This window comes from Mya arenaria, chromosome 6, assembly GCF_026914265.1.
Source record: "Mya arenaria isolate MELC-2E11 chromosome 6, ASM2691426v1".
In the NCBI taxonomy this organism is placed as follows: Eukaryota; Metazoa; Mollusca; class Bivalvia; order Myida; family Myidae; genus Mya; species Mya arenaria.
The window spans coordinates 29,670,909-29,684,653 of NC_069127.1; the positions used below are offsets into that span (position 1 = coordinate 29,670,909).

The 13,745-nt window shown below is 34.3% G+C and overlaps 1 protein-coding gene and 1 long non-coding RNA gene across 2 annotated transcripts; one reads left to right on the plus strand and one right to left on the minus strand.

Moving 5' to 3' along the window:
• Positions 1-2,383: 2,383 nt before the first annotated feature.
• LOC128237411 (baculoviral IAP repeat-containing protein 7-like) lies at positions 2,384-9,393 on the minus strand. The gene is made up of 8 exons (XM_052952933.1): positions 8,164-9,393; positions 7,835-7,986; positions 7,484-7,553; positions 6,616-6,738; positions 5,218-5,405; positions 4,445-4,565; positions 4,191-4,286; positions 2,384-3,992 (listed from the first exon to the last, which is right to left on the minus strand). Exons 1-6 carry the CDS (start codon positions 8,579-8,581, stop codon positions 4,479-4,481), a joined length of 1,038 nt encoding a protein of 345 aa, XP_052808893.1. The 5' UTR covers positions 8,582-9,393; the 3' UTR covers positions 2,384-3,992; positions 4,191-4,286; positions 4,445-4,478.
• Positions 9,394-9,531: 138 nt separating this feature from the next.
• Positions 9,532-12,760, plus strand: LOC128237412 (uncharacterized). The gene is made up of 3 exons (XR_008261601.1): positions 9,532-9,714; positions 11,207-11,418; positions 12,590-12,760. It is a non-coding gene; the product is annotated as an uncharacterized LOC128237412 (long non-coding RNA).
• The last annotated feature ends 985 nt before the right edge of the window (positions 12,761-13,745 follow it).

Here is a 13,745-nt window from a genome sequence, read left to right on the forward strand (position 1 = left end):
CCTCAAGCCGAATCTTCTTCGGGCGTATAATGCTCCGTTTCGCGGTGCTCTTGTTATGTACTTGTTCATAGATCAATGTCACATTGGGGGGCATTTGTCACATACTTTGACAGCTCTTGTTCAATATTCTTTGAGAAACAAGCTATATTAATAACAAAGGTTAAACTCTTTTACTCAGGTGAGCGATTTAGGGCCATCATGGCCCTCTTGTTTTATGTATTATTTATTTATCATATGCATTGACAATTGATTATAATTTCATAATATATTATTTATTCTTTTATTGTATGTTTTCTAGATCATTAAATAAATATAAGTAAATATGCATTCAAATTTCTGTATTTAGTCTTAAATAATAAATGTTGATATTGTTAAGACCAAAATCCGCTGGACTTTAGACCAATATTCCCTGGAATTCAGACTAAAATCCACTGCAAAGCCTCTCAAAAGTATGGCATGCACGTATTTGTGTCTGTCTTTTACCTTAAAGGTTGTACCCACCAGGAATACTTTTTGTATCCTCTCAAAATTCAGACTAGGAAACTGACTTGAGGTTGAATATATAAGATTATGTTTTTCATCATCTTCAGACAAATAGAAAATAGCTATTAGCTAAAATCTTATTCAACAATAAATGTTTGAGAATGCTAAATATTAGCAGTACACAGGGTATAAATCTTGTGAAACACATAGCAATAACGTGCTAAATAATGCACGTGAATCTAGGTAACTTGTAGTAGTAGAAGTCAAGTATCAGCTTGATTTATTACAGCAGAAGCAGTGATTACGAACTTCGTAATCACAGCCCCAGAAACAGAAGCGTTTTTATTAAATCTCCCAGGTTGCGGAAACATGGCACATCGCAGGTGCGGATCCAGGAATTGATGTTAGAGGGGTAGTAACTTAGGGGCGCAACTTTTGACATGTGCTCCTCCCTCAGAACCGAAAGTATATGGCATAAACTGTTTTACGGGAATTTGGGGTTACTCCCTCATGTATGTAGTCGGAAATGGTGCATTATGAGCATATTTTATTACCTTTGTTTCTCCGATATTGATGAAAACAGTTAACTTCGATTATTTTAGAGGTGGCGCACGCCGGGCGCTTAAACCGCTAGCGCTTCGACCAAATTCCTTGAGCTACACAGTCGGTCCAAGGCCAATTCCCCGCTATTTTGGCGCGAACACAAAACCACCGACTGTCCCCCCGGACCTGGGGTGGGGGATGCTTACCATTGACTGGTGCATTACTTTAGCGACAGCGATAGGTTTTCATATTACTTTTTCCCTGTTTGAATGTAATATCTTAATTGTCTGTTAATATGTTCACTGATAAAACTTTTGCGGCCTGGCACATTGCATCTCATTAGTCATGGCAGTATTCTTCAAGTTCAGGCTTCTTTTTTTTCAAAATTCAAAATGTTTATTTTCTAAACCATTCATTGATTTATCAACACCATATTCACACATTCTCATTTACAAGAGGTTTGATAGTGATAAATCAAATGTGTAACGCATGGCACCATCACTCTGGTGAACGAGAATAATTTCATATAGCACAATGTACATGAAATAATGACAGTATGGCGAGTCGTTCCTTCACTATTTTTACCCATAGATACCATAAATTAAGCCTTTTCATACAATAGATCTCCATCACCTCTCCGACTCCTTTATAATTTGTGTAAATATATGAACATAATCATGTGGTCTTTAACAAAGATAGAAGTGTAAAAAAGTTTATATCTTCGACTTCAAAGAACTTCATTAATGCTAATTCTTGACCAAATTTTAGTTGCCTTTAACCTTGAAAATAATCGGTTAAATGGCAAGATGTAATCAAGCTTAACGACAGCGTTTTTGTGACATTGATGAAAGATGGATTTTTTTTTGTTTGTCTTTTTTTCAATCGGATAAAAAATTGTACTAGTATCTGATACAGGGTTAATGAATCAATACGATGGTTAGACGTCATGCTAACCATTGTATAGTATAACAGCTCAAAACTATATAAGGTTGAGTCACAGGTTGTTTTGGTAATTTAATGAGCTGAGTGGAGACGATTATGAATTTTAAGAAAATGATTTAATTCGGTCACTTTGTCAGTTATTTCAAAACTCATATAAGCACTTAAGGTAACATGTTTGCTCATGTTTTAGTAAAAAACATAGGTCACTTAGTCAAATCATCGAACAAACTTGAAGTACACTTTCAAAGCCATCTTTCTCTATTATCTTTTAGAGGTAGATATACATATTTGCCAAGTTGACCTTAAGGTTAATGTTGGTAATATTGGTAATATATCAGGTTTATTAGGCCACTTTACTAGCATAGACAATGTATTGTTATAAATAAAGAGGTATAAAATTACTTTAAGTCTGACATTGGATGGAGCGTTGACTTGCTCTCTAATGAGCATTGGGTATTGATAAGTCAGACAACATCAACTTTGGTGTTCAAGCATTGGTTGGTTATGTTCGAGAAAATGAAAACAAAGAAATAATTTTTAGCATACATGTTATTTGTATTATAACGTGCTACATTGATGTCAAATACAAATACATGAACACTGTAATTCACTCAACTCGATGGTGGACGATGTTGAACAAAAAAACAGTATATTTTCAATGCGTTAAATACACACAAACAATGCAAAGCTAGAATAAACAAAAAAATAATTACTGAAAAAAACAACAGAAATTGAGGGTTTAATCTGAAGGTGGTCCCCTCGTATGATGTGTATAATACTCTCTTGAACGTCTGTTTAATCCAGTGCAAGCTTGGGTAGAGCAAACGTTCCTGATGTTGTTCGTTTTCTTCTCAGGATGCCGTAGGAGGTGCTGGCTTATCATATACAGTGTCATTATGGATTCTAAGGCACGACCTTTGTCAAGATAACATGAGTTAAGTTTTGAATGGGTGGATTGACATCTTCTAGTTGATTTTCTACTTGAAACGAGCCGCCATAGTGGTTTTTGGCCATTTGATGCGTTTCAGTGTAAATATTTTAAGGTAGTTTTAGGCAATCCTGTTGATATTATTATAGCGACATGTTGTTTTGTTAAGCACTGCAATTGCAAATTGGGTGTACAAAGATAATGAAGAATATGAGAGAAATTTGATTTCGGGGGGAAAAGGGTATTTGTTTTCATTCAATCATTGCTTATTTCCTGGCACATTTAAAGCCAGGCTTGGTTTGTTCGACACTTGATGTCAGGTTTTAGAACCAAATAGACTGACTTGACTAGAGCAATATGAGGTATTTCGGAATGACACACAGATGATCAAATACGATATATATCACATGAGGTGAGGCTTGAGCATATATGGTAAACAACATTATATAATAAAAGACACTTTGTGGCAATAACAGGTACTTAAAAGTCAAGACACACATCTAAGAAGACACAGATATATAAATATAGATATACAAATATATAAATACATGCATGTGAGCACATAAGTAACAATCATTAATAATTACATACAGTGTAGATATATAACTGGTGTAATAAACATCTCTTACATACATAATCACAGATTGCTTTAAATTGTCCATTCAATTATAAACAACAATTAATGTATTTATTTCAATAAGTTTACTATACAAATGATCGACGATTTTTATACCCTTTTCATCCCTGTCTCCTGACTTCATATGTGACAGTGAAATAATTTTTCGTCGAACACGGCCTATTCCTTTTTTGAATCCCTGCCTCGAGCAAATAAATAGCTATAAAAGAACATTAAATTCGTTGGTGTATGGTTTTAAGACGGTTAAATGGACGAACGCATTTCAACCCATAAATGTTTTAACGATTTCCCTGATCGGCCGGTCACAAATTGGACACACAGTGACGTCGTATTTGCTCGCGCACTTCATGCACATCCGGTGATGCGCACATGGCAGGAACAGTGCATTGACGTTATTGACATTACACCGCTGGCATTTCAAGATGTGCTTTAAACGAGAATTCTCTTCAAATATGCTTTCTGTAAAATGATTAAATCTCAGGTTTACTTATTGCTCAATTTTTATTTCAGGCAGATCACGTATTACATTATGTCTCATAATTATATACATCTTGCAATTTGAAACCTATAATTTTTGTGAAATTTATATTATTCCATTTTCGGGTATGTATTATACAAGTACGAGCTCGTTATATAAGATCTAAGATAAATCAATACCATGTCTGTCCACTGCTTCTGCTGCTTCCTGTTGAATTGGTCGAATTTCATTCCGTTTCCGTATATTAAGATCATTTAATGTTGGAGAGATATTTCCTGAAATTAGAAATCAGGATATTTTTCGAAATGTATTTGGAAATCAGTTTATTTCCTTTAATCAGTATTTTTTAGAAAACCAGTATACTTCATAGAAATGGAATTCAGTATATTTTCTGAAAATGGAAATCAGTAATTTTTCTGAAATAGCATATAACCATATTGTCTATGCTGAATGGCGTCCTCTTTAATTTATTCGGTAGTCAACGTGCGCCGGTGTTGCTCGAGCTCCGTTAACCCCAACGGGATGTTGTCTTCACCAGAAGGTCTTGTTTCCTCCTTTGAAAATATTACATAAATAAAAATGTTGACAAAAACAGAATGAAATTGCAGATGACATAAAAAATGCAAAGAGGTTAACAGCAATCAAACTTAAATGTAACTCGTTCATCTCAGCAATAACGTAACATAGTTATGACATATCCTTTGTTGATGCCCAATTATATCAACATATTAAGTTGTAATATAATAAGTTCCTGTCGGTGAGGGCATGCAATACATTGACTTGTTGTGTTTTATCAGAAAATAAACAGACATGAACATATCTTATCTATATTTTAAATTGTGATATCATAATTAAAATGTTTTTGATTGTTCTAAAAATCAATATCTTTTAGTTAGCGGAGGGCCACATTGATAATTTGGTATTTATATAGTCTTATTTGTATTTGTGTCTTAATATGTAAGTATTTCTTAAGATGCTATTGTTCAAAGGGATATGTATTTGGTAAATCAATAAACACACATGGACAACATATATATTACATCATTCAAATTATTATTTCAAAATTAGTCAAATAATAAGGAGCGACCTTGGAAAAGAACCATTCGGAAAATGGGTAGCGAAATGGGTAATAATTTAGTTCAGAAACCTTTATTAATCTACCATTATTTCCATACTATGTGAGTGCTTGGTGAAAAAAAAAATCACCAGGTCTGAAAACTCCTCCCCTTGGTCGACGAAAGCCTGAATGAGTTCAACAAATTCGTCACCCTTAGATGTCCTGGCGAAGGGACAGGCTGGAAACCAGCGGCAGTGCTCCAGCCAAGGGTCGTCTCCCTCATCCCACTGTCGCAGTCCTCCGTCACAGGCGAAACACCGCACATGATCTTTAACACCTATCATAATATTTGTACTTTGTTGAAATATAAAGTAGCGGGCGAAGCTAGCGGGAGTGTTCAAAGCGTAGTCACCCGCCTCTAACTGCCGCAGGCCCCCGTCATAAGCGAAACAACCTATATGGTCGTTCATACCTGTATAAAATGTTCCACATGAACTTTACTGTGTGTAAATAAAATTATCAAAGCATGCTCGCTAATCATCTTATAAAACTGGACCAAAATGCCTTTTTGCAACGAAGAAACAATTAATTTATACTGCTCCAAAACCTATTTCGAACAGTTTGTTTTCGACATTTCAAAGAGCGTAGTTTTAGGCTAGGATTAAAAGGATTAATCTGCCGCTATATCGCTGAGAGTGGCTCTGAGCCTTCTTTGATGTGTGAAGTCGATTCACAGACAATAAATGTTGAGCTTGGTTGCTTCGGGAGAACCAAAGGCCACGATCATTCTATGATTCAAAGCCTTGCTATGCAAAGTTTATTTTCAAACAAACTCTAGGCACATTGGGTTTGAAGTGGGTTTCTTGCGGGTTCTCCGATTTCATCCACAGATATAAGACTAAACTCTCGCCTAACATCGTTCCGACGAGTGATGAATACAAGGTTGCAATAGCTTGTTTCGTAGTAATCGGAAAAAAGGGAAATTTATCATTAACAGTAGTATCACAAAAACATATATTTTTACATCCATCTTTATGCGTTTTTAATATTTAGTATGGTATATCACGTGAAAAGAGTGAGTCTTTAATAATTAGTTACTATTTTATAATGTGGCCTTTAGATTGCACTTTAGAAGTCCTTTAAACAAAATTGGACCCGACATCATTTTGCCCGTTGTTCAAGTCGGCCCAAAACGGAGATCTTGGCCCAATTATTCGAACAAATCTAAAGTGGAATAATTTTTTAAGTATTTTTTGGAACAAAATCACTAAGAGTTAATCAAGCTAAAATCCTTTATGAAAAAGCTCTTCAAAACAAGAAGATATCATAATTTACAGCAAGAAAAAATAAGTGAGCTCAACATTTCCTCATATAAAATATTTAAGATTGTTCGAGGAATAGGGCCCTGACGTCAATATTCGACTAAGGCATCGTCAAATATTAGCACACTGAATTGTCAATAGAAGCCAATGAGTTATGTGAGCTAGTCAAAATTCGTCAAAAAATAAAAAAAGGAAACGTCTTTTCTCAACTAAGTCAAGTCGTACCTGTGAAGTACAGACCAGCGTCTGCAAGCTGGTGCGGCTTCTGAGACACATGTTCCGGCCAACCGTCAAATGTCGCCAGGCGGGCCTCATAGCTCGCGTACTCGGGTCGTCGGTATGTTCTATCTTAAAGGGTCATTCAAATATTGAATAAATGTTCTCATCACGCATGCGTGGACATTATGATACATAAGTGAATATTTTGGATGGATTTAATGACACAAAACTACCATATTTATCCTAAATCATTTATGTTATTTTTTATGTCGTCGGATACGTACGACTGATCTATTATTTGAGGGTATCCGACGATGAATTTATAAGCACGATGCCCAAATTTCAAAACAAACAAGAAGTTACAGTTTACAAAACTATTACCCGCGTAATTGAACATAAACAAAGCAGATATAATATCGTGTGACATTTAGTGGTAGTAAAGATATGTGCGTTGTGGTATACTATATTGTGAAAAGAATTAACAGTTATCGCATGAACTACCAGAGTTATTGAAGTAGTGCAAAACGAAGTAGTGTCTGCTTTCCTGTGACACGTAATGGGAATCGATATGTGATACTTTTGTATTTGACGAAGAACTTAGCAACAAGACAAAATTGCAAAACAAAGAAGAAGTAACAATCAACGCACCCAATTGAAGTTATACAAAACGAAGTTTACTTTTGTGTGACACGTAGTGGTAGTGCAGATATATGGTTTGCAGTTTATTATACTGTAACAAGAAAGTTATTGAACGAAGTTATGTACGCGATCTTGTGACACGAATTGGGAGTGCCGCTATGTTGTTTGGGTTTACATGACTCAATACATTTGGGAACACGTTGGTACAATTGTAATCAAGATAACAGAAAAGTACCTGGGGCTGTTTGTGTATGGAGCGATTCAAGCTGTCGTCTTCTTAAAGGTTCAGGATCGTTAATCAGACACTGTAATATTTCAGTTTTTATCAACAGTTGAATAATACCAGGGCTGTGTAATACAAATAACAACCGACAGTTAATATCGCCACGTTGCTGATTTTATTAAATAACCCAAAGTTTTTTTGTAATTAAAATAAGTATTGACTTTGGAATAGTTCAAAAAGATTTATTCTGTACAGTGAATATCTATTTTAACTTCCTTGTTATGATCGTAATAAAGCTCAAAATCGAGCTAATCTAAGATATAAAAAACTAGGAAATATATTACATTGTAAAAACATGAATACCCTTTTCCGTTCCAATCTAGTAATCCCATATAAATCAATGAGGAATTCACAGCTGCCATCGTGTTTAATATGCTCTGACAATGTATCGTCAACCGGGCTGAAGTCTTTGAGGCCGATACCGCACTGGTGGCACCGAACAAGGTCCGCATCGCCTTAAATGAAATATACAGCAAAGTACCTTTATTTTGTACCAAAAAAATTATACTGTCAACTTTAGTTAACAAAGAACTGTTTTTATTTCGCTAAAATGCTTAAATATCAGTTATATGTTTTATATAAATCAACGTATGTTAAAAAGGAATTTTATGAAACCCTTTAATAATGTTCACCCTTGAAAAAGAAGCCAGCTGCTGCAAGCGTTTGTGGGGTAGGTGCTGAATGCGCCCAGGTGGTAAACGTGTCTAGTCTGAATTCCATGGTACATTTCCCTGGATAGCGAGGCCGTCTTCTTTTGCTTCGTGATATGCCATTTGCCCTAGCGCTCTCTAATATTGAAATGTTGTTCTGCTCATGAGCATTTTCACCATCGCCATATTTAATCCCTACCCGCAATTGCGACGGATTCAGTAGCAATTCACCGTCATTGTAGATTATGTTTTTGGATGAATTTCCTGGTAGTGCTAACTGCTTGAAATAACTTTTTACACAGGGAAGTGCATAAATTTGAATTTCTTTGAACGGAACTACCAGATCAAGGTTTTTGTTTTTCACGGTCATTGTGTCAGAGCTATTATTTGCAACTAACATTTAGTCACCATAATGATACATGTTGTCGAAAGTGTCATATTCATAAGGCATTTCCATCAACTGTTTCTTCGACAGATCAACTTTATATGGGCAAAGGTCATCGTGTACGTACCATTGAAGCTTTTCAAACATCTGCTGACAGTATGGTCTCTTATATAGTACCACGAAAGACCCCGCAGTTCTCGACGTCCTTACCAGAAAGTCCGTAAAAGGTACCTCGTGGAGATAGGAACATATCCGTACATTTTGATTCTCCTCCGTAATTTCGAGCTCCTCTTGTGAATCAAGCAACACGAAACAGCGATATTGACCGTCTTTATACCGAAAGTACACCTTATATTCTTGAAAACTGGACAGAACATGCCGAATAAAGGCACTGAAATTCGCGGCGTTCACAATGTGAATCTCGAAGATAATTACTTCTAAAGTTTTTACATCCCTTTTGCTTTTCTTCCTTCTTTGATGGTGGCATTTAGACCTTGCAACTCCTTTCCGTGGCGATCTTTTAAGAATCGCATATCTATTTTCCGATTTAGTATGTCTCTTTTTATGAGCACATGCTCCTTTCGGGAGCTTTGATGAAATAGATACTTTAACCATAGCGAAGCAATTATCATAAAGGATTATTCACTTCACAGCGATCACATAATGAACAGTCTAATAACTGGATTCTCAAATTCACGAGATGGCGTCGGCTCACAACGAGATTGCCTTTTTGTTTATGTAAAATTACTCGATTTCACCACTTAATTATGAATTTGCAGAAAAGATTCGAGCTTTAACACTAATTTCCTACGAATTATGAATTATTAATATACCTCCATACGATCTCATTATTGACATCCAAGTGATTGGAATCCCAAATTTACGAGATTATAAGCATGACATCAATCGGCTCATGCTACTGATAATAATTGAATACATGACATATAATATCTTCCTACCTGATGTAGACAAATAAAACCCATTTTCGTTTCTTGATAGCTTTTATAGCAATGAATAATACTGATTTATAAACATCTATAAACACCCTTTTCAAATTTTAAGATATTATTGGATTTATAATGTTTTTGTTGTTTATAGTTCTCAATAAATAATAAATTATCTATCACTATCTAAAAGCAGGGATTAAGGTAAGCTTACTATTTTTGTTTTTGTTAGTATAATTTGTGCAATGTCCATGCTTTCAGAAGTTTTTGGACTTTTGATTAACTCTATGAACTAATTATAGCTATTTAGTAAAATAAAGATTAAGTAAGAATTTGGATTAATGATAACAGTTACTTAAGTTTGTTACGCTTATGAGCTTTTGAGATATTGGGATTTGGTGATCTGCTTCTAAAAATAGAATACGGAAAATCGTGCGTAAGTTAAAAAAATGTGATATCAAATATTGCGAAAGCGGAAACATACCCACACCTTTTTGGTCGTTTGAGTATGTATGTATAATCTTTTGTTCCCTAAAATATTGATGTTTGCTATCACAGTTTACTGAAAGTCAAAATGCTTAAGTTATAAGAAGACCGAGCCTATTTAATCTGAATTGGACAATACTAAACTGCGAAAGCTCTGAACGTTTTTTGCTAACCTAATTTCTTTGATATATTACACCAGATATCATTGTGACTAAGTGGGTCAGGGCTTGGTACTTTAGTTTCTATTGTTGTTTTTTAAAGTGCAATTTTGAAAATATTGTTTTTCGTAACCAAAACATGATTTGACATGTGTTTAGTAAATGAGGTAGCTTACGTTGTTTTAGTGTTAAAATAATTATATTAAAATGAATGATTTTAAGAAATACAAAAATCCTTCAAAGGTTTCGAACAGGAACGTTCGCTTCATATGGATGTCAATATTAATATCGCAGCCATGTACATAACATCTTATCAACATGCATGTTAGGGTCCTCATTGGAAAAATGAGTTGGGCAGACCAAAATTTAAAATATTTCAATAGTTCATGTTTTATTTAGTTTTAAGAAACAACCATTCTCAGGAATAGAGCATTCATCCTTTGCAACCTATTTTGGGGTAAAAAATAGTCGAGGAAATTTTACGAAGGAAGATTTCTTTTGAATTTGGATCAAAAAGCATTTGCATACTTTCGGAAAAGTATATGGACAAGAAATATATTTCTTGTGGCAAAATCCTTTTCGAAAATATATAAATACTTTTTTTTATTGAAAGTCTTATTTCATAAAATTTGCTCAACTCCGTATTACACCTGCAGATGTTGCAATGGATGTATCAATTATTTATGCTAAATATTGAACCTCAAAACTAAAGAAGAGGAAACTTTAAGCATTCATGATTTGGTCTTTCAAACAAACGTTTGCACTCTGGAAGGCCCTTAAGTAATTAAGTGTTTTATATAAATATAATTTCTTATGATAACCCCATCGTTCCTCAATATCAAGAATTTCAAACATACCGAACCATAAATAACAAGGCAATATAAGCTACAAGTGGATCAATATTCAACCGATAATCGTTGATAACAGTCCGTTCTGTTTGTTGTATACATCGTATCACAGTGTTTATACAACTGTTTCATTGAAACTGCACGATCCCTTGACCCCACAACACCGAAGAGCAATCCTAATTAAAAACCTAAAATTGTTTTCAGAGCTTATTAAACTATGGAGAGTTCAAAAAAAGTTCCAAAACTAAGGATGGAGTCAACACCGACATCAAACAGTTCAACTATAAGTGATCGTCCAAAAAGCTACCAAAACTATATAACCATGAGGACACCTTCTCATGTTAATTATAACAACCCTCTGTTTGGTCGACCTGAACAAGATTCTGATGGAAAGCAGGAAAACTAAAACTGCAAAGGTATATTTATTATTAGTAGCATTATTTTGAGATCCAAGAAAATCCAATTTATTAACATCACTTACAATAACCACAGAATGATATAAAACAAGCACACCAAAATTGTAGAATATAATATTATGTTCATCTCTCTAAAATCATTATACCACACAACGAAGTAGTGAGGTTTTGGAAAACTGGAATGTTTGGCTTGTTGGGTGAAGTGAGTTTGCTTTCAGCCTGCCCTACCAATCTTGTATAGCTGCGCCTCATGAATTCTCTTGAAATAATATGAGGGAAATTTGTAATGTTCTCCAAATTAGATGTCAGTGTAAATTTTATTACTGGTTTAGAAATTATAAGAAAATCCCTAGCAAGTACACATTTGACAGTTTCAGAAGAAGCAGAGCATGCTGGCGTCAATGGCGATGAAAAATAAGTGCATGTACACTGAAATACATTTAAACTCAATATTTATTTGCCATGTATACCTATCCATACCCCAAATAAGATTATCCATGCAATAATATAAGTAACGGGGTTTGAAGGTGAACTAATATAGAGTATACGAGGCAAAGGAAACCGGATGAGAGTGAAGTTCAAACTCGAATATTGTTTCCAGCGCCTTGTAAATTCAATATCGGGTTACCTACTAGCGTCGTAACGTATATATCACGTCGACAACCTGTTTACATTAATATATTTATGGGAAATGTTTCATTTTGCATTTTGTATAACAAACATACTTTTTAGTGATAAACCTTTAACTAGTTACTAAATAATGTATTTATGGAAAACGAATTTCCCCTTAAGAATATTTTAACCGTGTATTTAATTGCTTAAAACACACAAACATTAAATGATTGGTGAGTGCTAAAATACTTACAGTGATCAACTGTCGTCTCCTAAGGTAAAAATTCCATGTTTTGTGCACCTTTCTTTCAAATTAAACACGGTATCCTTCATAAGAACCATTGCTTTTTATATTCATTCCTTTTCTTTAAATTTAAACAAATGCATTAATTGTCCTACATCTTTTATGGGAGTAAGAGTACATCTTTAAAGACATTGAAAACCAACTCTATACCTTTTCGTGTTATCCCAATGGACTAACATAGTAGACTCTGCTCTAAATATGATTATGTTTTTTTATATCTTCAGTAAAATAACACCTTTTTATTGCATTTTTCAGAGGACCCGCTTGAAATGAACCTAAACCAGTCAGTCAAAGAAAAAGCAGACTACTACAAACATTCTCGCGCTTTTTAAGTACAATTCTAAAATAATGCAAGTTTCATGCGTCATTGTCAATCCCTTTTGTTATGCATCATTTTAACATACATATATGGAAGATTAAACATTTCGTCAGTTTTGTGATCTAAAATAGGTTAAACTTTGTCACTGTCAAAAATCAGAAAAATGTAAGCATTTGCAAAGCCATTTCCAAAGCAATCTTGGTCATAAAGCTTGGTCAGTATGTAATGTAAGTTCGATGGATTCTATTGATTAAAAGAGTAGGTAAAAAGGTCAGATGATATAAGCTCCGTAAGCAACAAAGATTTCTCATTTTCTTGCCAGTTTAATGTGTTTTTTTATATAATATTGTTTCTGTAAAATTAATGGGCAAGTTCGACTGTAGGTCATGTTCAGTAAAATGTAGATCACTAGATGAAATGATAAACAATAATTCCGCGAAATATGAACTTCCTGGAGCTCTCTCGACTTTTTGAAGTAAAAATTATGAAACAATTATTAAGTAGGACTAGGACGGATGTAACTAGATCGATATTCACAATTGAACTTGCGGAAGTTATTTGAAACATATTTTTTTAATATCTGTAAAGATGGTATACTTTGAAAATTCAAGGTAAATTCAATCAAAGTGAAATTTTGCAATAGGCTATCAAACTTTAAGCGCAATTTATAATGTCTCTAATATATATATAAAAAGTTTGCTACGGATTTGACTAGAAATGCTCGAGTAAGAGAGTGGACAAGTTAATCTGGTCAAATGTTGACAATTCAAGGAGCAAATAACAAAAATACAAAATGAATAGTGTGAACTGGTTATAGCACTCGGTGGATATATTTTGACCATTCACATTGAAACACATTTATTAATAAATGGATAAGAAATGGTCAAGTAAGAGAGTGGACAAAGTGAATTTGGCCAAGTTTGACAAAGAAACTCAAGGGTCAATAATGCGATCTTGTTGTTGTTTAAACTCAGTCTTGACAATTCAAAACTAGAGAGGGGACAAGAAGTGTGACGCTGCAATCGAGGACGACGCTTGAAAACATGATCCATATATGTCGGACTTCCTATGAAGGCGAGACAAAATGTTATT

Excerpts from the sequence above, each read along its gene's own strand:
- LOC128237411 (XM_052952933.1), bottom strand. The coding sequence starts at position 8,581 with ATGTTAGTTGCAAATAATAGCTCTGACACAATGACCGTGAAAAACAAA. Across the intron at positions 7,987-8,163 it reads AGCTGGCTTCTTTTTCAAGG|GCGATGCGGACCTTGTTCGG; the intron begins GTGAACATTATT and ends ATTTCATTTAAG. Across the intron at positions 6,739-7,483 it reads CCATACACAAACAGCCCCAG|ATAGAACATACCGACGACCC; the intron begins GTACTTTTCTGT and ends TGACCCTTTAAG.